At 39.8% G+C, this 27,139-nt stretch overlaps 1 protein-coding gene and 1 long non-coding RNA gene across 2 annotated transcripts in view; one reads left to right on the top strand and one right to left on the bottom strand.

Annotated features, from left to right (window-relative positions):
* Window positions 1-27,139, bottom strand: part of ADCY8 (adenylate cyclase 8) — a 133,111-nt gene that overhangs the window by 75,168 nt on the left and 30,804 nt on the right. Inside the window, exons 3-4 of the mRNA XM_026841894.1 lie at window positions 5,345-5,475; window positions 1,254-1,365 (exon numbers count right to left, since the gene is read on the bottom strand). Of these exons, the coding sequence (XP_026697695.1) occupies window positions 1,254-1,365; window positions 5,345-5,475 (243 nt within the window). The remainder of the gene's footprint in view (window positions 1-1,253; window positions 1,366-5,344; window positions 5,476-27,139) is intronic.
* Window positions 11,672-27,139, top strand: part of LOC113476391 — a 795,003-nt gene continuing 779,535 nt past the window's right edge. Inside the window, exon 1 of the long non-coding RNA XR_003397721.1 lies at window positions 11,672-11,828. This is a non-coding gene — a long non-coding RNA (uncharacterized LOC113476391). The remainder of the gene's footprint in view (window positions 11,829-27,139) is intronic.

Consider the following 27,139-nt stretch of genomic DNA (forward strand, 5'->3'; position numbering starts at 1 on the left):
AAGGAAAGGAAAGGAAAGGAAAGGAAAGGAAAGGAAAGGAAAGGAAAGGAAAGGAAAGGAAAGGAAAGGAAAGGAAAGGAAAGGAAAGGAAAGGAAAGGAAAGGAAAGGAAAGGAAAGGAAAGGAAAGGAAAGGAAAGGAAAGGAAAGGAAAGGAAAGGAAAGGAAAGGAAAGGAAAGGAAAGGAAAGGAAAGGAAAGGAAAGGAAAGGAAAGGAAAGGAAAGGAAAGGAAAGGAAAGGAAAGGAAAGGAAAGGAAAGGAAAGGAAAGGAAAGGAAAGGAAAGGAAAGGAAAGGAAAGGAAAGGAAAGGAAAGGAAAGGAAAGGAAAGGAAAGGAAAGGAAAGGAAAGGAAAGGAAAGGAAAGGAAAGGAAAGGAAAGGAAAGGAAAGGAAAGGAAAGGAAAGGAAAGGAAAGGAAAGGAAAGGAAAGGAAAGGAAAGGAAAGGAAAGGAAAGGAAAGGAAAGGAAAGGAAAGGAAAGGAAAGGAAAGGAAAGGAAAGGAAAGGAAAGGAAAGGAAAGGAAAGGAAAGGAAAGGAAAGGAAAGGAAAGGAAAGGAAAGGAAAGGAAAGGAAAGGAAAGGAAAGGAAAGGAAAGGAAAGGAAAGGAAAGGAAAGGAAAGGAAAGGAAAGGAAAGGAAAGGAAAGGAAAGGTAACATGTAAGTCTAGCAAAACTGAGCATGTGTTCTGCTTGTATTTCTGTGATTTGCTTTTTTTCTAATCAGTATATAATAACAACTAATTTGCTTACCATACATTTTTTTTCTACTGTGTTTAATTAATTGTTGCATTAGATAAAATCCAACTTAAAGGTTGCGAAACTTGCTAGTAACTAACCATTGAAATGGCTGTGGTGTGTGATTAAATGAACTTTAAATGAACAGGTTGTTTAACCTTCCTTAGTTCTTAGAAGAAAAGTCATAATAAAGTTATGGTCTTTAAAAAAAATAATTTTCCAGCAAGGACCAGAACTATTAAACTTCCTTAGAAACTGTGGTAGGTGATCTGCTTTCATACCATTCTTGGTCTAACACTACAGAAGTACGAAGTTCTGATGACTCTTTGAGCTCCCACATGCTATCAGAACCCATTCTTTTTGATAAAACTTGTCAGTGTCTTCCAATCTCAATGGCTATATAAAATCCCAGTGGGGAACATCTGGATGCATATTGTTCAAAGTGATCAGGGTATTTCTCAAAAGTCCCAAATACAGAGTTGGCTTCATATCTTTTTGCAAATAAACTGAGTTTAACTTACATGTGCTAGTCGATCAAATCTGGCAAAGAGTTCATTCAGCATTCGGACCAACTCCTGGGCTGATAGAGTTGTTGAGAGGTTGGTGAATCCTTTAACATCTGCAAAAAGAATACTAAAAAAAGAAGAGATATTAATATTGCAGCCTATCTCCTTTGGTAACAGAATGTCCTAAGTAACGAAGATATTCTAGTAATTTACTAGTGAAGGAACATTTTAAAGTCTTGCTACCTTTCGTCTAGACTTGCAGAGATTCTGGGGTACTGAATATAGATATTGAAGGGACTAAAGAAATAGTACCAAGTATGAGAGTCTTGCAAAAGACGTGTTATGCAATTTTGGATTTTCAAAGCATTCAGGAAGATATAGTAAAGCCTTAATAAACACAGTTGTCCCTGTTTATCAGCGAGAAGACTAAATATGGTGCACCCAAAATATAGAGGGATGTATAAACAGATAGACTTGGAACCCAGTTGTCTATTAGTATCTGACAGTGTTCTTTGAAGGTATGTTTATATATAGCTGTTTTTTACCGTGGACTTTACTTCAGTGATTTGAATTTTTAATGGCATTTTCAGGCTTTACTTACCTATGTGTCATACAAGACTCAGATCCTAAGACAACAGACAGATTAGAATCATAGAATGATTTGGGTTGGAAGGGACCTTAATGATTGTCTAGTTCCACCCCCCCTGCCATGGGCAGGGACACCTTCCACCAGCCCAGGTTGCTCAAAGCCGTGTCCAACCTGGCCTTGAACACTGCCAGGGAGGGGGCAGCCACAGCTGCTCTGGGCAACCTGTGTCAGTGTCTCACCACTCTCACAGTGAAGAATTTCTTCCTAATATCCAATCTAAATCTACCCTCTTTCAGTTTAAAACCATTACCTTTCATCTTACCTCTACACTTCTTGCTATCTTTCCTGTAGCCCCTTTAGGTACTATAAGGTTGCTATAAGGTCTCCCTGGAGCCTTCTCTTCTCCAGGCTGAAGAACAACAATCCTCTCAGCCTGCCATCACAGGGGAGGTGCTCCAGTCCCCTAACCATCCTCATGCCCCTCCTCTGGAGCCACTTGAGCAGGTTCCTGTCCTGCTTACGTTGGGGGTCCCAGAGATGAAAACAGTATTCCAGCTGAGGTCTCATGAGAGCAGAGCACAGGGGGAGAATCACCTCCCTTGACCTGCTGGTCACACTTCTCTTGATGCAGCCCAGGACATGGTTGACTTTCTGGGTTATAAGTGCATATTGCTGGTTCATATCCAGGTTTTCATCCACTATTACCCCCAAGTCCTTCTCTGCAGGCCTGCTCTCAATCCACCCATCACCCAGCCTGTATTTGTGCTTGGGATTGCCCCAACCCATGTGCAGAACCTTACGCTTGACCTTGTTGAACTTCATGAGGTTTGCACGGTCCCACTTCTCAAGCCTGTCAAGATCCCTCTGGATGGCACATCCTTTCCCTCCTCTATATCGACTGCACCACACAGCTTGGAGTCTGGCAAACTTGCTGAGGGTGCACTGAAATCTGCTGTACATTTCATGAACAAAAATGTTAAAAAGCACTGGTCCCAGTACTGTTCCCTGAGGAATGCCACTCATCACTGGTCTTCACTTGGACATCAAGTCATTGACTGGAACTCTTTGAGTGTGACCATCCAACCAATTCCTGGAGATGACCTCTTTAACCAAGTAGTAAATGATAGGACAAAAGGTAATGGCCTTAAATTATGCCAGGGAAGGTTTAGACTAGATATTCAGAAGCATTTCTTTACAGAAGGGGTTGTTGGGTGTTGGAATGGGCTGCCCAGGGAGGTGGTGGAGTCCCCATCCCTGGAGGGGTTTAAGAGTCGGGTCGACATAGCGCTGAGGGATCTGGTGTAGTTGGGAACTGTCAGTGTGAGGTTAATGGTTGGACCGGATGATCTTCAAGGTCTTTTCCAACCGAGACAATTCTGTGATTCAAGAAGAATGTAGTCAGCAGATCTGTGGGAACCGATGCAAAACCAAAGGTGGGCCGGGTGAGTATGACCACTTTCCCCTCAATGTACACACAGAACCCGTGCTTCGCCTTTTCTCCATCTCTCATGGAACTGAGTTTGTGGAATACCTGCCTCTCTTTGTCTAGTATGCAAATCAGCTGATGAGCTTAAAAGGCAACAGAGAACTTTGTTGTGTGTGCACCCACCACCGAAGAACTGAAGACTGAGGACCAACAGGACACTGCTGGATCCATGGTGGTAACTGTTCTTGTGACTCTATTCCAGATGGTTTTTTTGATTTCTGTCTTTTCCTTCCATTCTGTGCTATTGCTACCACTTCACTTTTAATAATAAAACCTGGTTTGGGTGTACGGCATTTGACCTAATCTCACTTTTGGGATCATATCAAAACCTCCCCCAACATTGGATAGGGACAATTGTCTACTTTAATAGTAATGTTCAAAAGACACATATCAAGCTGTCATAGACTGGAAATAACCCAAATGAACCTTGTGAGCACTTCAAAGTCAACTAATAACTTGTGTTACAATCTAAGTAGCTGAAGATCTTTCATTTGTGCTGAATAAGATCACAATTTGACAGTGTCTGAGAATACTAAGGTAACCAATAACAAATATAGTAATGATCAGGTGGACAATAAAATATGACGAATGATAATTCAACTCATCGTCAAATATATGGGCTGGTAAGGGTTTGGGTGAGGTTTAAATAAGAGGCTCACAAACTGGGTAAGATTTTTACTAGTGAGGAGAAAAAAAAAAAAAAAAAAAAAAAAAAAAAAGATAATGTACCAAACTACCCAAAGAGGAATGAATATTACTAGTAACCTAAACTGATAGTTTTTACAATTTTCATTATCAAATCCACAAAAAACCTCTAACTGGCTATTAATTTTAGGGATTGTTTTAGGTGGTTTTCTGTGCTGAACATTTAGGAAAAAATAAGGTGAAACCCAGCTTTGAAAAGATCTAGTCCCTGTCGGCATGCTCAGGAATCAACCAGCATTTCTACTCTAAAGCGCATAGAATCTTTATTTTAAATCTCTTTCAAGCATAAATTATGTTTCAGGTTTTCACCCCTGACTACGACTGTTTTCCATTCAAAGAGAAGGTCCATCTTCTCCCGACTTTGATTCTTCTACAGCAACACTTAACTCTGAGAATGAAAAAGGGTAATAGAAGACACTTTAATCTAGTGCCGTTCATACCTTTTGTAAGAGTCCTTGATACTTTCTTCCAGATTTAATAAAATGTCTGAGCTACTGCACAGCCACAGAAGCAGCAGATATTTGCTCTTTTGCAAAAGTTCCAATTATGTCTGTATCTTGTTCAAACAAAGTTATATTTGGGTTTCATCAAAAGGCAAAATACATGTTTTTCTAGCAAACTCCCACCATATCCAAGGATGCTTATTTTTCACTTCCTTCAGTGATGGCCAGTGATGTTACTGGTTTAGCTAAATATGTGATGGTTTTGAACCACAACAAAATTAGAGCTTCGGTAGCATCATGGAGTGGAAGCTGACCATTCTGGTGTAAATGTACAATTAGAACTTACTACCTCGAGTAGCTTCTCACACGATAACTATCACCTTCCTCGTAACTAATTTCAGGAGAGACAAAATTTAGAGAGGGGAATTAAAAAGGGAAATGAAATTAAGAAAATTATAATAAGAATGAATGAAAATAGCTACTGAACAGAGGCTCCACATGACATGTCACATGACATTGAGAGCATCTTACAAGTCTCCATCTCATTTCTCAGTGTGTGGGGTCAGACAGAAGACTATGGCAGAATATGTGTTCATGTGCAGACAGGTCTTCCCTTTCTGTGAAACCCCTAATTAGAGTGAAAAAATGCACAAGTAGTCCAGGCCTAGTGTTCAGTTCAAATGGGTCTTGCCATGGCAAATGCATCCAGCCATGCTGATGAGTAAAAGAAAGCACCAAAGTACTTCTCTGCTCGGGGATTAAAGAAGTGTACAGTAATTTTCTAATTAATGAATGAATAAAGCAACAGAAAGGAAACTCTCAAACAAGAGACACTTAGCAGCATCTTAGACGTTAAACATTAAAGAGAGGGTCCTCCACCCACCTGACATTCTCATAACGATGAATGTAGATCTTATGAAACTGGTGTTGCAAATGTTCATCTTCTACATTGGTCATATCATTTATCATTTCCAGGACTACAAACCGTGGTAAGACAGATAGCACCAGCCGTTCCTGGTGGAAACAAAGAGGAAACCAAAGTGTCAGCATCAGTTTGTATTAGTACTTCACATAAAAATGACTGAGCTCTGACTTATTTAAAGAACTGGATAACTGGAAATTTAAGATGGGACCCTGCCCTCTAAAAGTTGTAGCTCAGACCATTTGTGGTAGTTCACATTACCAACCTGAGTCTAGATTATGGATGCTTTTCTCTCCTTCCCTTCCTAGACATTCTTCCCTTTAATGTTTTAAGCTGACTTGATGATTATTTTAAAGAATCATCCTACTTATGACCTCCATTACAAGCTTCTCACTAAACATCACTTACAAACATATCAAGCACTACACTTCAGGCAGCGGTAGCTTGATTAACAGATACAGGTCAGAGGAATTTGAAAGTCCTCAGCAGCAAGTAATGTCAGAAGTTTATTGTTGCTTATTTACTAGAACCTACAGACTGTGTGTTTAACTGTATCACTAATAATAAAGCTGGAGAATAAATAAAGCAAAAAAATGAGAAAAACCTGACTCCACTCAGTGAAAAGGACAGCATTTGGAGAAAGCTTAGTTGTATTGTCAGAGATTAAAGACAGAGATAATATAAAGTAATTCACACCTAATAAATGTTTTACTGGACAGATTTAGCCATAGACTCATTTGTGTTAACAGGGTTACAGTAGTTAACAGGAACTACGTTTTAAAGTGACTTGGGAATCTCAGAGTCTTCTCAAACAGTCTGTGGCATTGAAGTGTTTATATGATTTTTGACAGGTGGGACTAGGTTTCAAAGTTCCTGGAAAACTCTACACATAGTCTCAAAAATAAGCTTTATATGTATCAGTGAAGCAGGTTTCCAGGGTGATTCATTTGGCCTGTGGCCCTCTTTATCACCCTTTTGAAGATCCCCCCAGGACAGATTGTGGGCTGAGCTGTTCTGCTGAAACAGAGCTGACCGTTCTTTTTCCCAAAAGCTTTGTACAACCGCCCTGTCCCATAATGTATTGACATCTGTTCACATCAATGTACATCACATGTAAGGGCTGTACAATAGCAGCCATCAAAACAGTTCATGGAACATATATTAGCCTTCTCCCACACCCAAAAACATGTAGGAGTGGGGAGTGGGTTTTTCTGCAGATGACAGCCTGCTCCTGGCCATCTTTTGGACCCTAAGGGAACAGATAGGCTTTCACTCATTCATTTTATTGACATTCATGGCAGAGCGCCTGTCAAGAAAGAATAAACTAATTTATTGGGATGTTTGCATGGGGTGATGCTCACAGAATCTCAAATCTCCCAAAACGGACAGTTGGTTGCTGTGGGGGCAGGAATCTCCATTGCAAGGGTCTTCATGCCAGTGTCTTCACCTAGGTCTTGGTATATTTTAGCCACATACTAAACATTTCTTAAATATCTAAACTACCTACAAAAAAACCTGGTTCCATAGACCATTTCTTCAAGGACAGTTTCTACTGGGCATTTACAAATGCCTTATCTATGCACAATTTATTCACTTCAGGATCAGGAATCATCTAGAAAGGGTCCTGGATGGGACCTTCCACCAAAAATATTAATTAAGACACTTACTTAAACATATAAATGGGACTAGACAAAGAAGGATTTGCTGGAAATTTCTAGAACTGCCCAAATTTCCAAGCTCCTGTAAGAGTCCATCAATGTTTAATTCTGAAGTTTCGGTCAGTCTTCTTTGAGGGTGGTTTCAGGTTAGTCCATTGTGTCCAACCAGCCTGTTATCTCATCTATATAGATGACAAGTCAAGAAGTCGTTGGATCACACAGAGAACTGGGGATATGTCTTACTGTGTGAGCACATACACATGTCTCTGGTGCTAGACCACAATTATGAAAATCAGTTCTTTAGTTATAATTGTAAATTGAATCCCTTAGCTCTTTCCACGCATGTAGATGTGCTACACAGTTCTGAGAAGGGCTGACTGTTCTGCTCATGTGCAATAGGTCTAGCCATGTGCTCTGTTACTGGAGGAATCTACATGAGCTCCCTGATCTGGCATTTGCAGATTGTGCATCCAGGACTCAGGGCTAGCATGTCTCTTGACTGACTGATTTAGGTAATGAAGAATGCAAATGAATTTATATAAAGCCATTCAAACTGGCCCTCTCTACCAGAAAGACTGGAGAACATATTTAGCATTTCTAATGAGCTTTGTCTGTGTCTCAGAAACACACAGGAAGAGTAAACTATTGAGACAAGTTGAAGTGACATAATTATATATATGCACGTGTTTATTATTGTATATTATTAATGTATATTAACGATCAGTGTATATTAGCTTATTATTAGTGTGTAAATACAGTACATCAGTGCATATTAATGTACATATACATATATTATTAGTGTATAAGTACTTGCACACACATACACAAAAGTGTTGTTTTCCAACATCTGTCATAACAACAAACCACATTTAAGTAGGATAAGGCAAGCCCTTGGAAGATTCTTCAATTCTTTCATGAAAGCCCTAGATCACCCCCCAAGAGATTTACAATGTCCCTATTTCAGAAGCTCATCAGTTTGACAGCTTTGAAAGATTTTGCAGGTATCCCACTCAAATCTATTTCTCTACAATTTAAGCTTTCTTTTTATCCTTTCAAAGGTATGGATAATCACTGATTGCTGTCTTCTCTGTAATAACCTTTCTGTACTGAAATACTGTTACTGTGTCCTCCTGACCTCAGTCTTTCTTTTCTAGACTAACCAGATTTCTCCAGTATTGGACGATATGACTCTAAATCATTCAGGCAAAGCTAGCAGTTTTTCATTGAATGACTCCAAAATATTAAATCATCTTTTGCTCTACAGGATTGCAAAGAGTGAAATTTTATTGAACTAAAGAAGAGAATATCAGTTCTGTAAGCTAGTTATTACTCAATTTCAGATAACATTTTGGGGAATAGGATAAGTCTAGGGAAAGCCAGATGTGAACTTCCAAATCAGGCACATATGGAGACTGTAAAGAGGTGGAAGACAATGATGAAGAAAGTCCTCTAAGTCAATGCCCAGAGAGGAAATACAGTGCAGTGTGAATCTATTCCTGTATTTCCAAAGCAGCTAAGTGACACTACTGTGGAGAAAGCACTTATATAGTACCAAACCATATATGGGGTGGATGTGGTTTCCAGACCAGCTCTTCCCTTTCATAGTTAGAAAAGGCAGCTATTTCCATAAACCCTTTCCCTATCCCACTCCACCCCACCCACCCACTTTAAGAAAGACCCTTCACAAGTTTGGGAATTGAGACCAGTGTTGAACCCAGACCAGAAACAGGAGGAAAAAGTTATCAATAAATCCGTTTCAGAAAATAAATTGTACAGAGTTTTCAAAATCTCTTTACTGACAATATGAGTATGCAATAAAATAAGTAATTAAAAATAATGTTATCTAAATATTTGATGAGAAAAAGCATGAGTCCTGAAAATAACCTCATAAGTTTTAAGATGTTTAGAAATTCTAATAGGTTGCAGCTCTTTAGAGCTAAGTCTTACTCAGGCTTTTAAACTGTAAGGAAACAAACTCTTCATTACCCTTATTGTCAAGAAATTCTTAATCGGGAAGGAGATGTGAAGTAGGACATAAGATTAATTCCGGAGGAGCCCTGGTGTAGGACAGAGCCCATCTCATAAAATCTAATTACTAATATGAAGCTAGGTTATCACAAACATGGTAAATAGAAGTGTTTGTTTGTGACCATCTCTAGGCAGGTTTGATCCAAATCTTAACATCAATTTCCCATTTTTTTTTGTCAGCTAAGTCAGCCTGGTTTTGGTTTGTGTCCTATTCTAGCCAGTCAGGTGAAAAAAATCATTCTTGCCATCATTTCTTGGCAATGGCCATCTTCTTTGATTCCTATTGCCTTAACTTGGGACAAAGACATAGCCAAGGATAAAAGGCAATTTTAGGTTGATTTAGAAGAATGTAGTTATTTTTTGTACCAGCTCTAAGGAGACCACCATCCCTACTGAGTACTATACAAGTAAAAATGCACTCCACAGGTGATACAGTGCTTCTTGACATTGAAATCCTAAATCTTACAAAAGCGAAGGCTTTTGATTCTGAGCTTTCAGGTTCTCCTGTCACCATAATGGTATCTTGGCATTTAGCTTTGCACTGCTCCCATGTTTTAACACACTCCAGTGAGATGATATTTAAGGATGAAGACTGGGCAACTTTTCACAAGTACCAAAGTACAAAGCACTCAGGAGTCCTGGCTTCAGTTCCTCTCTGTACTAGGAGGTTTTTTTGTGGAAGACTAAACATGTTATATACACTTTCTGACTATTGCCAGAGACACTGATGTTGAGGTTGCTGTGGGGCAACTTGATATTAGGAATGTTAGTTTATTTTATATCTTGTGGGGTGTGTCCTTTCTTGAAGGGAAAAAGTTGCTCAGAGAGAACCAGAAAAAGGAAAGAGGGATGATAGGTGGAATGAGAGAGAGAAGGCAGAACAGTCATGAAAACGGTGTTTCTGATGCCAGCAGGATTAGATGTTGTGAATGAAACATCTGAAAAAATGAAGGAACCCCACTCTAGCAATTTGTAGGAGGCAGTATTGTTTCTAAATTACAACTTCTACAGTGAAGATCATTAAGAATTCCCACTCTGTGCAGTCTTAGTCAGTAGTCAGTAAACAATCCTCTGCTACAATGAAAACACATTGTGGAAAAACACCTTCATTTGTCTAAATGGCAGCCCCAGCTGAGGTGAACCGTATGTTTACTTAAGAAGGTGAAACACATGCTGCTAATAGCCTCCTCTGGAGTGGAGGTGTGTAATGCTCCACTCAGAGATGGCAACTTTCTCCTGGGCTTCTGCCTGCATAACATGGTAACGTGAAAGATGAGAGAACTGAGACTCTACTAATTTTAATCCACCTGTTTTACAAACCTTTACTAAATCAAGGGATGCCTTCAAGCGGGAGAGAAAAAAAAAATATCCAAGGCGGTGATACCTGATATAGAGCAGGCACTGAGCAATCATGCAGTGAGCTCATCCTTTATTCTGGTAAAAAGCCCAGCTCAGACCTTCCATTTCCTCATACAAGGTGGTACTAATTTTAGCACATCTACATTGGCTTGACTTTCTTTCACCCTTCCCACCTGGGAATTCTCCACTTTTCTTCTGTTGTGGTGTTTCTGATAATAGCAAGAAGAAAATCCATCCCTCAGGAGATCCTTACACCCACACAAACCCAGGTTTTCACAGGAATGTCTAGCTCTAAGGTGGCTCCACTCTCAAGCAAATGTCCTATGGCATCTCAAGATGGCATGTTTGGGAAGAGCTACTGATTGATATTCCAGAAACCAGAAATATTTCCTATATTTTGTGTCCTTCACTCTCCTATAACAGAAGGCACTTAGGTTATATATTCTCTAATTCCTTCAGTATTAAGATACATTGCTCAATATGACTATATAATATATCCACCCTTTGAATAAATCAGATCAGTGTTTCAGGGAGCCATGTGATTAAAGTGGTAAGTTCCTGTGAAGATATTTTCACACTGGCACAAAATCTTTTCACTATAAAAAGAAATATGTTATTTCCTACCTTATCCCTGTAGGAAGACAAATAGGAATACAATTCAAAAGAAAATAAGATAAAAGACAGAAAGCAAACAGAAATCCTGATTATTATTGAACTGCTTATGAAATCTGTAATAAGAACATAAAAAGAAGCTGTTTCTTCATAGACATATGGCTAAAATGGAGAATGTACTTTTTCACAACAGGAGAAGCTTACATCCCTTGTTTGCGTTCACTTAAGAAGGTATCAAGCAATGGCTCTAGAGTATTTATTATAGAATATTTAGAATAAAACAGAGTTCACCTGGCACATGTTCACTAAGCCAAGAAAAATGTGCCCAGCACATATGATATCTTCACCTTCATGCTACTCATGAAGGTAAGCTAAAAGTTCTTATCTGCACATTAGACGTGGCAATGACCCATAAAAACAGAGGTTAATTAGTATGTCTCTGCTGCAGTCCTCCACTATCAATACAGTAGCACATGAAGAGCTCTTGTCAGGATCACAACTGAAAGTGCATATACAGCTCATGTCACTATTCTGTATTAAGTATGTCATGCTATGGAGGAACACTACAAGAAAAATAACATATAAGTGTGCGTGTGTGAGTGTGTGCGTGGCAGGTGCACCCGCCCAATGAAAATAGGCTTCTTGGCTGCTAAAGCGTAGCAGCTCCTCGCTGCCTTTGCTCTCGGGGCTTCACAGTAGTTGGGGCCTTTGGGCAATGGGAGCTGCTATTGACCACAGGGCAGATTGGGCCTGGGTATAAATGGAGTCCCCTGGAGGAGCCATTTTGAGTTTGTCCCCTGGAGCAGCAGCTGCAGTCAAGGGCTCTCCCCTGGGGTCAGGACAATGCCCAAGGAAACTCCTCGAGGTGCCTTGGGTCAGGATGATGCCCTGAGCAGGTCCTCGAGGCTGAGAGCCCTCACTTGTCAGGTGAGTGATAGCGCGTTTTGGGTTGTGTTAAACCCTAAGGAGTTCTTTGTTCTGCATTTTAGGTTGTCATTAAACCCTAAGGAGCTGTTCTTTGCTATGCATTTTAGGTTGTTGTTAAATCCAAGGAAGTTGTTCTGTTCTCCTCTCATGGACATTCAGACCTGTAATTTGTGAAGGGCTAGTTAATTGTGTTGACAATAAATTTTTAATTTTTGGTGGTTTGTTGTTTATTTAAGAGCCTCCATAACAGTGTGTGTGCTATATAATTTTTAATGAGACATTCCAGCCACCAGTCAATTCTCTGGTACTGAAACCTTCAAAGGACAGAAGATTCTTCCCTCTATGGGCATCAGCTGTCCTTTGTGTTCCAAGCTGCTCTTACACCACACCAGACTGATAGGGTGGTAGGGATGCTGAACAAGGGCCCTTCCACAAATTAGGCTCTGAGAGATGGATTCTAGTGTGGATCATGTACATCTTTTCTTTTCATACAACTGAGGCTAATGTTCTATAGACCAAGATGTGTCCCTATTCACAGGCCTTTCACATCACTTTGCTTCAATCCAGCAGTGAAAAATATTTTCAGTTATCCAAGAATGAGTGTCAGATCACTATTCCCTTTATATAAAGATCCTTGCCACATAACTCCCCTTTAAACTAGTGAAATATTACTATTCCCATTTCACAGATTTAGATACTGTGGCACAGAAGAACAGTGCAAATGTGTGAGGGTCATGTGCAAAAGAGCAGTAGTAAATCACAGAGAAGAAAAATGCAATTTTTTATAGTATTCTCTACTTACTATGTGCATGATTAGAGAGTCCTCACTTTTCTAGTCAGTCTCTCCTGGAAGGCATTTTCAGAAAGGGAGGGAAGGACATGAAAAAAAAATCTTTTCTTTTTCAGAGAAAGGCCTAATAAAGAAGTGTCATGAACCCTAGGGTGAGGAAACTACATTATCCAGCTTTGTTGAAAACTTGGTGGTTGAGCAGTTGGCTAAGTGGAGACAATTCAAAGGTGAGCAGCAGTAGTGGTAAATGATTTGAAAAGGAACAGAGATATATTTGTTCAAGAGAAAAGACAGAAGAAAGAAGGTAGCACCAAAAGGATGTTATAAAAGATCTGGTGGTCTATCTGCTATTAACCATTCATGGGATGAATCAGCCCTAGTCTTTAAGATGGAGCAATCAAAGCTTAGTGTAAATAAAAGAACCTTTATCCTAAAGAACAACCAAGTAAAAGAAAAAAGACCAGTAAAAATCACTAAATATAACAAACTGATTCAGGTCTGAATTCAGACACCTGAATTTTGGTCATTGCAATGTAGACATGCCTAAGCTTCCATTTTATCCAGTGAATCTGAAGAGAATCTCAACAGATCAGATGTAAATGACTGCTTTGGTGTCACTCCAGGTCCCCCTGAGCTCCATTGTTTATTGACTAGATCTCAGCTGACTCTAGCAGGAGCTCAGAAGTGTAAAGAGCATGTAGTCACCTAGTTTAGAAGGTGTCTAAATATGGAGCTGACTCTTACCCAATCTACTCCTTCAGGAAAATTTAGGAACAGTGAAATAAATCCTGCAGTGATAAAGCAAATTAACTTCATGAGTCACATAAGTCTCTTTAAAGTCCCAAGACTGTAACATTGATGCTTTCTCTAATGCCCACTTCTTATTTCATGCATCTGTAATAGTCATTCTTTGTTGAAAAACTTCTCTATGGCCTGCATGCACTGGTCCCTTGTCTCCCTCATACTGACATCAGGGGGTATCAGCAGTGCTTACAACTACACAAATGTAGCTAGGCACATTCATGGAAAAGTGGGACATGTCCCTAAAGAGTAAATAACCTTTGGAACAGGTTTTGTAGAGTCGGTTAACAGTGCACAAGGTCTGTCTTATGAATAAAATCAACTGGAGACCTTTCCATTGGGGCTGATCAAAGACGACAAAATCCCAACAAGCAACAAACATCAACAAGCAATATGTGACCTGCAGGAGGTTGCCAAGAGGAAGGTCAAACTCCCCAAGGTTTCCCTGTAGGTCATGTGAGGGCATCACCCCTGAAGGGTCTGCTGCCTGCAGGAGCTCCCTGCACCGTCTCCCCTTAGATGGTGCAGGGCAAATGATGGAGCACTGCCTATACTGCCTGTCGTGGTTTGAGCTCAGAGGGCAACAGCACCATGCAGCTGCTCACTCACCCCTTCCCCCACAGCACTGAGAAGGAGCGAAGGAAAAGAACCAGAAATTTGAGATAAGGACAGGGAGGGATGATGTCATCTTTTAAAGCACAGGCAAAACCCAGTCTTGTTAGGGGAATTAAAAAAGAACACAAATTTAATACAGACTCTAACAACAATCCTGTGTAACAGACGGAGTAGGGCTATGAGAAGTATTACCACATCTTGAAAACACCTTCCCCACTCCCATCCCTTCTCCCCAGGCTCAGTTTTGCTCCCAATATCTCTACTGCCTCCCCCCAAGCAGAGCAGGAGGCAGGGAACGTGGGGTGCAGTCAGTCCCAAAACTTCTTCCACCTCAGGGAGGGGAACTTCTGCCATTGCCCTCCTGCTCCCGCACAGCCCCCCTCTCACAGGGACAGTCCTGCACAGGCCAGCTCCGACAGGAGTCACTGCCGTGGCCGTGGGGGTCACCCCTGCGGGTTTCAATCCTCCCAGCGCCGAACTGCCACGGCTGGGCCTTCTTCCCACAGGGTCCCGGCCTTCTTCGGGTGCAGCCGCCTGTCCTGGCGTGGGGCCCCCACAGGCCGCAGATCGGGATCTGCTCCGCCACAGACCCCCGCGGGGGGTGCGGGTGGCCCCGCCGGCTCACCCGGGGTACAGGGGAGCCTCTGCTCTGACACACCCCCCTCCTCTACCTCCTCCTTTCTGCCACTGACCTCGCTGTTCTCACAGGTGTTCTCCTCGCATCTTCTCCTCACAACTCCTGCAACTCCTTCAGGTTCCCCTTCTTAAATACGTTATGACAGAGGTGCAGCTCATCGCCCCGGCCTTGGTGCAGAGGTGGGTCTGACTTGGGGCTGGGGAGCTTCAAGGAGCTTCTCACAGTGTTTTTTTCTCAACATCTTTATCAGGATTGGCTTGCCAAGGGATAAAAAGCCCCTCTTGATCAACAGTTCAGTTCAGGTTTTGTTCTTCCTCCTCTGCATGTACTTTTGCATGGGTGAACCTACATGTATCTTGTCTTCGAATTGTGGAACAAGCTGCTTACGGCTGTTCCCAAGACACTTCTGTAAAACTGGAGTGGACATACCCCAGAAATATTTAAGTGACAGAGACTCTAGAGAAACTGCTCCACACTTTTCGTCTTGACTTTTAAGAATCATTTTACTAGAACCACCAAGCTTCACTTTAACATTTACAATTGATATCATAAAGGCTTTATTGTCTTAAGCACTGAACTTGGTAGAATGAGAAAGGGATGTTCAGAACTGGTTTTAGCCTTTCCAGAGCACTTGGGCTTTTGCTACATTTAAGAGAAGTAGATAAAAATGGCATTGTTTTATACTGAAAAACTGACAGTGCTCAGAATTGAGGTAATTACTGTAGATGCCACTCTAGAAAATGGGAATTAGCACTTCTCATTCTCTCAGCTCTTAAGAGAAATTCCTTCATTCTTACTTAGTGCACAATAGACAGTCTATTTGCAGGTGTTCTTTCTTGTACATTATCAAGACAATAGCAAGTAATTAAAAAATATGGAAGGAACTACAATATCTAATATGTTCAGACTTGTGAGGTTATGAGGTTACCTATTAGCTTTTATTACTTACTGCTGCAATTTGCTCTATGAGCTATATTAACTTTCTTTCATTTTAATTCAGACAGTTACCGTTCCCACTCATCCCATCCTCGGCTGCATGTTCCATTTAGGCATCTGCTGCTCTCAAAGAGAAACAAGGCCAGATGACACAGGAGATTTTGGAGTCTCTTTCTGTTTAGCTATTGGCTATGAAACATAGCTAGATTCCCAACTGATAACCCAGTGTTTATGAGAGTCATGACTTTTTATAATCATGTCTAATTACTTGTTAACTGAGAAGCATTATAAAATTTGTGGTAATACAAGAAGAAAAAAAATGCTTTTTCCACACTTTTTTATTTATTTTTTTTTTTTTAGGAAGGACATTTTATTGAATTGTTTCCTCAATACTGTTTTGTAGAACAATATAAGACAATATATGTAGCACGTGCTGAAGGTAAGGACTGCAAGATACTACTGGTCCGTTGCTTTCGTTGGATGATAAATGGTTTGAAGATTAAAATACCTGAAGCCACATTGCAAAAGTATGTCAGGGCGTGATGATTAACAGTCTATTTCCAGGTGTCAAAGGAGGTGCCTTTCTCATCGACCAGTTCACTATGTAAGAACATCACAATCTTAAAGCCTTCTTGCCCTATGGTCCCTGAGCTGTAGAAGACTGATTCCAGGGCTGCCACTTTGTATTTTCATGCCTTCCCAGTATAATTTTGGTTTCATAAACACAGCTCATCCTACACCATGCTGGGAAGTGGTGGAACAACTCTCTCTATTGACTTTTTTGGCATGGTACCTGTTAACGCTGCTTCGTGTATCTTCTAAATGAAAAATTGTATTCCTCCATAAAATGATTAGAAAAATATGTATAAAATTATCTTTAAAAGTAACATGATTAATCATGAAACTAAGTGCAGCCAATGCTTACACTGTACAGCATAGGTGCAACGAATAAGGTCATGTAGGACCACATGAGAACCACTAACTTTCATGGGAGTGGGTGGGAGCACATGTCTGGGGATAAGAGCTGTCGAGAGCAAGTCTCTGTTCCTTGACAGCAGTGGCTAGCTGTTAGATCTGCTAGGATATATCACGAAACAGTCTTCCAACACTGCTTTGTCATTTGAGCTGTCTTTTAGCTTAGGCAATAAGAACTATAGGTCTCAAATTCAGTGCCCTATTCTATATTGAGTATGAGCAATGGTTAATAAACCCAGATGCTCTGGATTCTAACACATGATATTTTACATTCTGAATGAAGAGCATATTAGACTTACATTCCATTGTAAAACCCAGCCATATGACTAAGACATGATGAAATGCAGGAGTTACAAAACAATTTTTATTACCACCCTGCCTTGTTGACATGAACATTTATGCTTATTGCCCTTCTCTGGACACTCTCGAGTCATTCAATGTCCTTTTTGTAGTGAGGGGCCCAAAACTGAACACAGGAATCGAGGGGCGGCCTCACCAATGCCGAGTACAGGGCTCAGATCCCTTCCCTGTCCCTGCTGGCCACGCTATTGCTGACACAAGCCAGGATGCCATTGGCCTTCTTGGCCCCCTGGGCACACTGCTGGCTCCTGTTCAGCTGGCTGTCAATCACCCCCAGGTCCCTCTCTGACTGGCAGCTCTCCAGCCACTCCTCCCCAAGCCTGTAGCGCTGCTGGGGGTTGTTGTGGCCCAAGGGCAGCCCCTGGCATTTGCCCTTAGTGAAACTCCTCCAGTTGGGCTCAGCCCATGGCTCCAGCCTGTCCAGGTCTCTCTGCAGAGCCTCCCCACCCTCGAGAAGATCAACACTCCTACCCAACGTGGTGTCATCTACAAACTCGCTAATAGTGCACTTGATCATCAATAAAGATGTTAAACAGGAGTGGCCCCAGCACCGAGCCCTGGGGGACACCACTCCTGACTGGCCGCCAACTGGATTTAACTCCATTCACCACAACTCTTTGGGCCCGGCCATCCAGACAGATTTTTACCCAGCAAAGCGTGTGCCCATCCAAGCTGTGAGCAGCAAGTTTTTCCAGGAGAATGCTGTGGGAAACAGTGTCAAAGGCCTTACTAAAGTCAAGGTAGACAACATCCACAGCCTTTCCCTCATCCAATAAGCAGGTCGCCCTGTCATAGAAGGAGATCAGGTTTGTCAATACCATAATAATCATATTATAGAATATGATAGAATAGCATAGAATAGAATATGATAGAATATAGAATAATCATAGAATCATAGAATGGTTTGGGTTGGAAGAGACCTTAAAGATCATCCAGTTCCAACCCCTCTACCATGGGCAGGGACACCTTCCACTAGCCCAGGTTGCTCAAAGCCCCGTCCAACCTGTCTTTAAGACTTCCAGGGAAGTGGCAACTACAACCTCTGTGGGCTACCTGTTCCAGTGTCTCACCACTCACACAGGAAAGAATTTCTTCCTTCTGTCTAATTTAACTCCATCCTCTTTCAGTTTAAAACCATTATCATTCATCGTATCGCAACACTCTGTGATAAAGAATCCTTCCCCATCTCTCCTGTAACGCCCCCTTTAAGTACTGGGAGGCTGCTATAAGGTCTCCCCGGAGCCTTCTCTTCTCCAGGCTCAATAACCCCAACTCTCTCAGTCTGTCCTCATAAGGGAGGTGCTCCAGCCCCCTGAGAATCTTCATGAATCCTCTGGACCCACTTGAGCGGGTTCATGTCCTTCTTATGTTGGGGGGCCCAGACCTGAACACAGCACTGCAGGTGGAGTCTCACAAGAGTGGAGCAGAGGGGAAGAATCACCTCCCTCAACCTGCTGGCCACGCTTCCCTTGATGTTGCCCAGGATGCAGCTGGCTTTCTGGACTGTGAGCACGCATTGCTTGTTCATAGTCTTCCCTCCACTAGTACCCCCAAGTCCTTCTCCACAAGGCTGCTCTCAATCCACTCACCACCAGCCTGTATTTGTGCTTGGGATTGCCTCAACTTGCATGCAGGACCTTGCGCTTGACCTTGTTGAACTTCATGAGGTTTGCACGGGCCCACCTCTCAGACCTGTCCAGGTCCCTCTGGATGGCACATCCCTTCCCTGCAGTATATTGACTGCACCACACAACTTGGTGTCATTGGCAAACTTGCTGAGGGTGCACTCAATCCCACTGTCTGTGTCACTGACAAAGATGTTAAACAGTGCTGTTCCCAATATCGATCTCTGAGGAATGCCACTCATCACTGGTCTTCACTTGTACATGGAGTCATTGACTGGAACTCTTTGAGTGCAACCAGCCAGCCAGTTCCTTATCCATCTCTCAAATCCACGTCTCTCAAATTTAGAGACAAGGATGTCATGGAGGACAGTGTCAAATGCTTTGCATTTAAGAAATGTTTTATTTCAACAGAGCAGAAAAATGAGCACAAAACATCTCCTACAATTTAATTTTGTTCTAAAATATCAGTATGGCCCCATCTGACTTTAAAATCTGTGGTGTTATGCCCCAGAACACTTTTTCTTCTCTAGGACTACTTTGACTTGTCTGCTGTTGAATCTTCATGTAATTGTTCTGCATTGTTTCTACTTGTTATTCATTTAGAAGATTTTTTTTTCCCATTTTGTTACTTTTTTGCTGTTCAGAAATTACTAGGCAACTTCAGGAAAACATAAATTTCTCAGCAGTACTAGTTATTGAAGGTAATGACAGGGAAAATTTCAGAAAGCAAACTCACATGCCATTTATTTTTCAGCTTTATATGACTAAATCACTGCAGAACAAGATAGAAAAGAGCTAGGTCATCTATTCTGGTAAAAACAAGGAGTACACCTTGTCAGAGACTTAAAAGATTCCAATACTAAACAGCACAAGCTGGATAAAACTTCCCCTGGGGAGTTTCTATAGGTGGGAGTAACAGTCACTTTCTGAAAATCAAATCCCTTTCAACAGGTCTGTAGGTGGGTACTTAAGTCATGGTGTTCTGAAAGACCTTCAGCCTATTCATAATCTCTAATCCAAAAATTTTATTTTACCTTAAATTATCTCAGCAATGGCATCAATGACTTGACTCTGGCTAGTTTAGAATTGGTACTGCTCATGGTCAGATAATTTAAAACCATTATCTGGACCACACAGTCTCTCTATTAATTGTGGAGCTTGTAAGGACATTTTTAGAGTCCTTCTACAGTCATTTCAGTTTATACTGACTTTTCTTAGTACCTTAAAAGTTCTAATTCTGAAAAAAAAAAAAAAAAAAGTTAAAATGAGTAAGTATATTCAGAGCTCAGGAAAGGTACTAGCCTGATGGATTTGGAGCCTGGAGTTCTTTGTTTAAGCAGAGATGACTGCACTGCAGACCAGCTGTCAGACGTGTCTCATCGCTGTAGGGGGCTGAACCTATTTCATTCCCCTTACTCATTTCACCTTTGTCCCCTTCCCTGAGGACAATCAGCAAGGATCAGTGGCAGCTGTCATAACGGCTTTTTTTTTTTTTGTTTTTTGTTTTTTTTTTTTATTAGACACCTCTGTCTTTAGCAAGGAGCTGAGAACACAGGAGGCACAGGCTTCCGAAACCTGTGGTGATCTGATAGATCAGCGAGCTAGCAGTCCCATTCACTATCGACCAGCACAGCATTTGAACAGCCTGGTTTAGAGATCAAAAAGCCCACACAGAGATTCAGAAAGCATGTTTATCACTAGTGAATCCAAAAGCCATCTACTAGGGAGGGGAAGTAGAGGTTTTCTTCTCACCATTTTCTTCCAGGGAAAGCTCCCAGGTCTGAACACTCCCGACACTCTTTAGGGTAATTTTTTCCCTGTATAAATTGCAGTTCAAGGTCCAATACCCCTCTCTACAGCATTGGCTGTAAATGTCATTTTGTTTGAGTCCATGTGACCACTTCAGATTTGCAAGGAATGGGAGAGAAGGCAAAGGATTATATTTATCTCGATTTTACCTTAGATTTCTACTTGAAAGCCAAATGTTGAGGTTATGCTCTGTTGATAAGAAACAAACAGCAGCAAATATGAAGGAACAACACCCAACATCTGACATGTAAAATGTCATGTTTCCTACTGCAAGTAAGCTGAGCAGATGGGGTGTTTTGAGACAAGATGTAGAAAATGTACATGCTGGTCCTGTGATGTGTTCCCTGGTGCCTAGAAAAGCGTAAGACCATATAAATATTGCTTCACCCCACCCCAATAAGGAGGAAAAGTCTGTCACTGAACTTAGGAAACAGATCACCTACTGAATCACAATATGGATATGTATTGTGAAGAATATAAAGTTTGCATATTCCTTTGCTTGTTGGATTAACCAGGATGTTATACTTGGAGTTTCATCCTCTAAGTATCAAAGGAGCAACGCTGAGAATAAATTTCTATGGGGAACATGGTTCTTCAGAGAAAAGTACCAAAATGAAAGAAAGTCTGGATAACTGTGAAACCTTTCTAAAAATTTCATGTTCAACAGATTGTTTCCTATAAAGAAAAAAATCTGACTAACATGCAGTATCTAAACAGAGGTTTACACAGAATTTTTAATTGTGAGGTTACTGTTTGTCCTTTAAAAATAAAGCCTCTTTAAACTATGTTTACAACAAAAAAGGAAGTTCATGTGATCTCTAAAATTCAGATTACTTTTTTTTCAACCAAGTCTGAACTTTATCCTCATACCACTTTAGAGGGATTTTCATATTCTTAGCACCAATATATATATATATATACACATATAAAGACTTTATAGTGTTTAACCCTCTTAAAGTGTCTGTTCCAATCCCAATCCAATCTGCTCTTACTTTAGAGGTTGCAAAGTACTGATGGTTGATTAAAATCTAGATCTGTAAGAGCTTGATAAAACCTACACATGTAAGCTATTTTTTTTTTTTTTTTAAAAAAAAAGTTCATCATTCTGCAGAGAGCTGCATAAAGCTGTGGGAAATACAGATTGTTGCAGAGGAAAGCATGAAAAAAATTCTCTGGAAGTAGAGGTACCAGGGAAACAAATGGTTCAACAGAACAGTTTTCTAATGGAAAAAGAGATTAAGATGAGATTACTGTTTTTCTACAGATAAGAGGCAGGAGAGACTAAATATGCCACAACAGAGTGCTCTGAAGACTTGGGGGTGATTTCTTCTTCTACAGCCCTCATACCCACACTGGAAAAATATGAAACAAAACAATCCTCTTCTCACCTGGACAAATAGTTCATTAGGGTGGTTAAGCTCAAATCCTTTGTGGAAATAGAATGAAAAAATATCCAAATTGCTTTATCTTTCAAAATGAGCTTTAACTCAATATGTGGAATCCCCTATGAGAAAGAGATTAGCTGGAAAGTAGGTGTCCAGTAAGACCGTGGCAGGACTTGCAGGGATGAAATATCTTCTCCTAGGGTGTTCTCATAGAGGACTCTTCTCACTAGACCATGTAAAGAAGAAAAGATTTTTCTTCTTGTCGTCCACTAATCTGACCAAACCCATAATTATGCCCGCAGATGTCTGTCTTCACCCCATCTTGATGGGAAGCATCCCCAGAAATCTGGTGGATCAGATATGATGCCAGCCTGGACCTTCTTGCCTGAGTACTCCTGGCAAGACTAGAGCTGAAATTTGAGATGATGCCTGCAGAGAAAGGGGTCTGCTTGCTAAAAACCATACGGGAGGGAGATGTAAACAACACAGCTAAAGAGATTAGTACATTGTGGCTTTAGTACCTTGTAGCACTGGGTAACTCCATTGAAACTGCACAAATGTAGTGCTGAAGTAAAATAATTTTCTCTATTTGGCTTCTCGGGGCTTAAAAACTGGAGAATTTTTTCCTGATTTGAGTTTAGTTAGTCCCAATAGTTTAGCACAGCAGTGGCAGTGCAGCTTTGCTGGTGAGTTCTTCAAAAGTAGGGAGCTTTCTCTCACCAGAGGATGAGTATAAGCATCACACTGCTCTGGACTGATTTCACTGATGTCATCTCAAACAACTGCAGAGAAGATCCTTCTTTCATAAGATACCATGAGGTGCTCTAAATCTACCAGAAATACTTAAAATAAAATATTTCAGAGGGGTTTTACATTCTTATTTTTGAACACTAGCCCAATACACAGGTTATTCATGTTAACAGGATAAGCCTAACAGCTTTGCTTAGCTTGAAAGCAGCCTCCCACCTGTATTTCCCTATTGCTTTACCTGGGCTTCATTAGTCTCATTGGTCTAGAGAGGTCTTGGGTGGAGAGTAGAAGTGTGGCCATGACATAGAAGTCTCTTAATTATGAGTAAAATGCCTTTGCTATGAATAGCAGTCCTGTCATGTTGTGATCTCATTACAAGATAATAGGTGCTTGACTGATTTTTAAAGCTATTTAAGTTACTTGACTTCTTGATGTTCCCTTCCTAGTCATTTTAAGCCTCCATTTCCAGCTTCAGTCATAAGAAATTATGTAAGTCAAATATTAACCACCTTGCATCTTTCAGATATGTGTAACTTGGCATAAGTATGCATGGTGGAGGAAGAGGCAGAGTGACAAAGTTATGTGAGATACATTATAATTAAATGGTAATATTTGAGAGTTTAAAAGGCTAGATAAATTTATAGGAAAGATGAATTTCTGGAGAAAGAGCAGGTAAGGATGCCAGAGATATATTATAAATTCAGTTCTTCATTAAGTCATCATTTTAATATGTGTCTGCATTTAATATGACAGTTATTTAAAATGTAGGGATTTTGTATGATAAGAAATAGAAACTAAAATAAAATTTAATGCAGCGTCCTGTTCTTCATTAAGGCAAAATCAGAGCATTCACAACGAGGGACATTACATACTCATTGCTTTTGAAAGATTTGCAGTAGTTAATTAAGAAAGTAAGTTATACTTTCTGTTTTCATTGAGCAGATGTGATGAAAGCAGAATTACCTGCTGTGTCCTTACAATAAAATCAAGGCAAAAGGGAAGTGTTTTTGAAGTGGTTATTAGCAAAGTACAGCACTGGGTGTCAACCTTTTTTGAAACATACATATATATATATAAAAATCAAAATATTGACCAAAAATTTCAAACAGGTAGTGGAAAGTGATTATATTTTTGGAAGGAAATGGACTTAAAAAAAGCCCCCAACTAACCCAAACTGAGAACCTCATGTTTATTCATAATTACAGTGTGTTGTAAAGGAAAGTGGAGGACATTTTATGGCTGTCATTTTTCTTTGGTTGATAAAACTGCATATTTTAAGCACAAGCAGCTACTACATTTAATTAAAAAATAGTTAAATTAATTATTTGATCATTAACTGGCAAACTAAGACTGTTTTCACAACACATTATTTTATTTGTGCTACCTTCTCTAGCTTGCTTCTCTGGTATTTGTCTTTCTGTGATACAGTTTTTCTGGTACTCATCAACAGCGGAGTCTTATTTAGCTAAGCCAAGCTCTGAAATGTTTTAGATCTTCACCAAAATTCTAATTTTGTAATGAAAATTGAGAAACACAGATGTTCCCTCAGTTTCACAGAGTGCTGGGATTTCCAAATGGTGTCACACAGATAATACCGTACAGTTAAGTGCATAAACATCATTAGCAATGACTGCTGGAGTAATTCTCCTTTGTATCTGCAATACTGTTCACTTTATTAATAGAGTAATTAGAGTTAGAAAATACATGGTAATTGAAAATGTTAATATGTACTTGTTAACAACCCCAGGTGCTTAAAGATTAAAAAAAAAAAAAAAAAAAAAACAGATCCTCGATGAATTAGTTTTGAAGATATGACTAAAACTCTTAACTTTCTGAAATAATTCTGAAAATTTTACTCAAAAGCTTTGTTGAGACTACATGCTGATGGGGGAGGAAGAATGAAAAAAGATGTAGAAGCTTAATTGTATAGAGCTGTGAAACACGGAAACTGGAAATTAAGTCACTTAAAAGCTTTAAAAACTTTGGCTAGGCTCTTAACGTCTTTTCCATCATACAAGTGAAGTTTGCCCTCTTCCTTCCTGTGCAGTAAGTGAATGAATTGCAATTAGTGTAAAATCTGAACTTGCACCTGAGAGTATTTTCTGTGGACAATGAAACAGTGGTGCTAATTCGGATTTACAGAGATCATACATGGCTCAGAGACATTTCTACAGAGCAAAATGGCTTTCACTGTCAAACTGGAAAACCTCACAGCCATACTGAAGTAGCACAAGGAGTCCTTAAACCCTGAAAACCACACAACAAGAAGAGTCAGCTGGAAAATAACAACAACTGCAAACAAACTATCACATCTAACTGTCCAAATTTCAGCTCACAGTGGCACAAACAACAAAAAAAGTTTTTCTCCCCTAGTGGGATTTTGGTTGTTTCGCCTTCTACTTCCATCACACTCTACAAAAAAGGATGATGGTAAATGAATGAATGAAACTGCTTTCACTGAAGAAATTCCAGCTCATCTATATGAAATTTATAAGGAAGTACATAACCATATCTTGCTTTTCGTCACGAGAAGCTGATACAGTAGAAACTTTATATTCATAATTCAGAAAATCTGCAAATACTCATTAGGGGATTTTTGAAAATCTTTGAAACGCAATCAGATCCTTACTGACAAGTATTATTGTTTTTTTGTGCAACTCCACATGTCTGATGGTACCTCTTACTTGTCTCCAGAATGTACATTATGAAATATTTGTCTCACAACTGAACAGCTTTCCATGGCTGGCTCTTTTAGGCAATAGCACAATAAACAATAGTGATAGCAAGAGCATTTGTAGTTGTTAGAATGACGGATGATTAGAGATGACAAATCTAAGGGATATTGCAAAATTGGAAAGGTCATTTTGGGAGTGCAGAAACTTGATTTTTTAGTTTTAACAATGCACAGAAATGAATAGAAGTGTATCCGAAGCATTTATATAACCTTTATAAAAAACTGAAGTCTTATTCTGCAATTACTTATGGAAGAACATGCCATTCCTTGTTTCATTTTTTAACGCATGTTGGTTTTTCTTACTTTAATTTTACTGGTCTTCAGATGTAAACAAAGTAAGGACAAAACCAGACCCTACAGGACCTATCTGGCAAGCTGTCATACTTCGTATGACATGTCATATCTATGACATATCATTATAATTATCTATTTTAATTATTTATTATTTTTAGTTCAAGAAGTGGAAGCATTGTGGAGTGGAAACAAACCTTGAGAGATTTCTATTATGTCACCCATTACTATAAAAAGTAGCAGTACCACCACTGAAAGCCACACAAAGTTTCACCCTGCTGTAAGAAACCTTAAGTTTAGTCAGTTTATGAGAAGTGAAACAAATCAAAGTGGAATAGAATTTGGAATTCCTGGAATTAATATCTGGGAGAATTACCCTAATAACTGCTCTTCTACTTTTTCTGCACATTTTTAGTGCCTCATCCATATTGCTAGAAATTTTCAGAAGCCACATCACAACTATTGGCCTATACCTACTTTTTCCTCCCCCTTCATTTATCAGAACTATCTTCTAGAGAGTCATAGAAAGAATCCATTAACCCTCATCTGGATCTAATCTTACTTTTTAAAATGTGATATGCATTAACAGATAACATGATTTTTGCATTCATGTGAACTACATATTCCCTACATGATGAAATATATGTCTTCAAGGTAGCAAAAGTGTTAGCAGTCACTGCATTACTGCCTGTGGATACTGTTCAAGTGAACATGAACAAGATGATCAAGAAAAGCAGTCACCTAAAATGTGACATTGCCAAGTCTTCTTAAAGAAGATATCTTTAGAAATTGCTTAAATGAGCCACTGCTTCAGAAGCAAAAGGAGAGAATAGAAGAGGGAAACGGGCTCTCCATTCCTCAAGAAATTCCAGTATTGGAATATTTTGTCATTGTTGTTGTCCCAAATAGAAATGAAAAGCCGAAAAGTATGTTACATATATTTTATACATATATTTATAGATGTGCGTAATAACACAGTTTCAAAGTTCTAACAACATTAATTACAAATATTTCAAAACTCTTTGTTCCTAAATTTTAGGGTAGTTTATCATTAAATTGAGTTTTAGAAGATATCTTTCAGTTGATGTCCTGATGTTTGTATTTTTCTCTTGTGGGCATTTTCCTTGGCCTGAATATAATCTTCCTTATGCAATTCTAGTCATATGATGCCTATGACAGACTACTTTGGTTATAGGTGAGTCTCAGTTGCAATGAGGTAACTCTCCAGGAAGTTCTGCCTTTAGGTGACAGACAGCACAGCCCTGAAACCTTGCAAGGCACAGAGCCAAGACAAAATATACAGTTCAACTGATTAAAACCAAATATTTCAGAAACAACCCCTACTTCCCCTCTCACAAAAAAAAAAAAAAAAAGGTTTTTTTCAACCCACCTAAATGGAAAAAATTCTATCTTCATTCTCCTAATAAGAAATAAAAATTGAATTTCTCAAAAATAAAAAAGTTG

The sequence above is a fragment of the Athene cunicularia genome, assembly GCF_003259725.1.
Source record: "Athene cunicularia isolate RWA chromosome 2 unlocalized genomic scaffold, athCun1 chr2_part1, whole genome shotgun sequence".
Taxonomy (NCBI): Eukaryota; Metazoa; Chordata; class Aves; order Strigiformes; family Strigidae; genus Athene; species Athene cunicularia.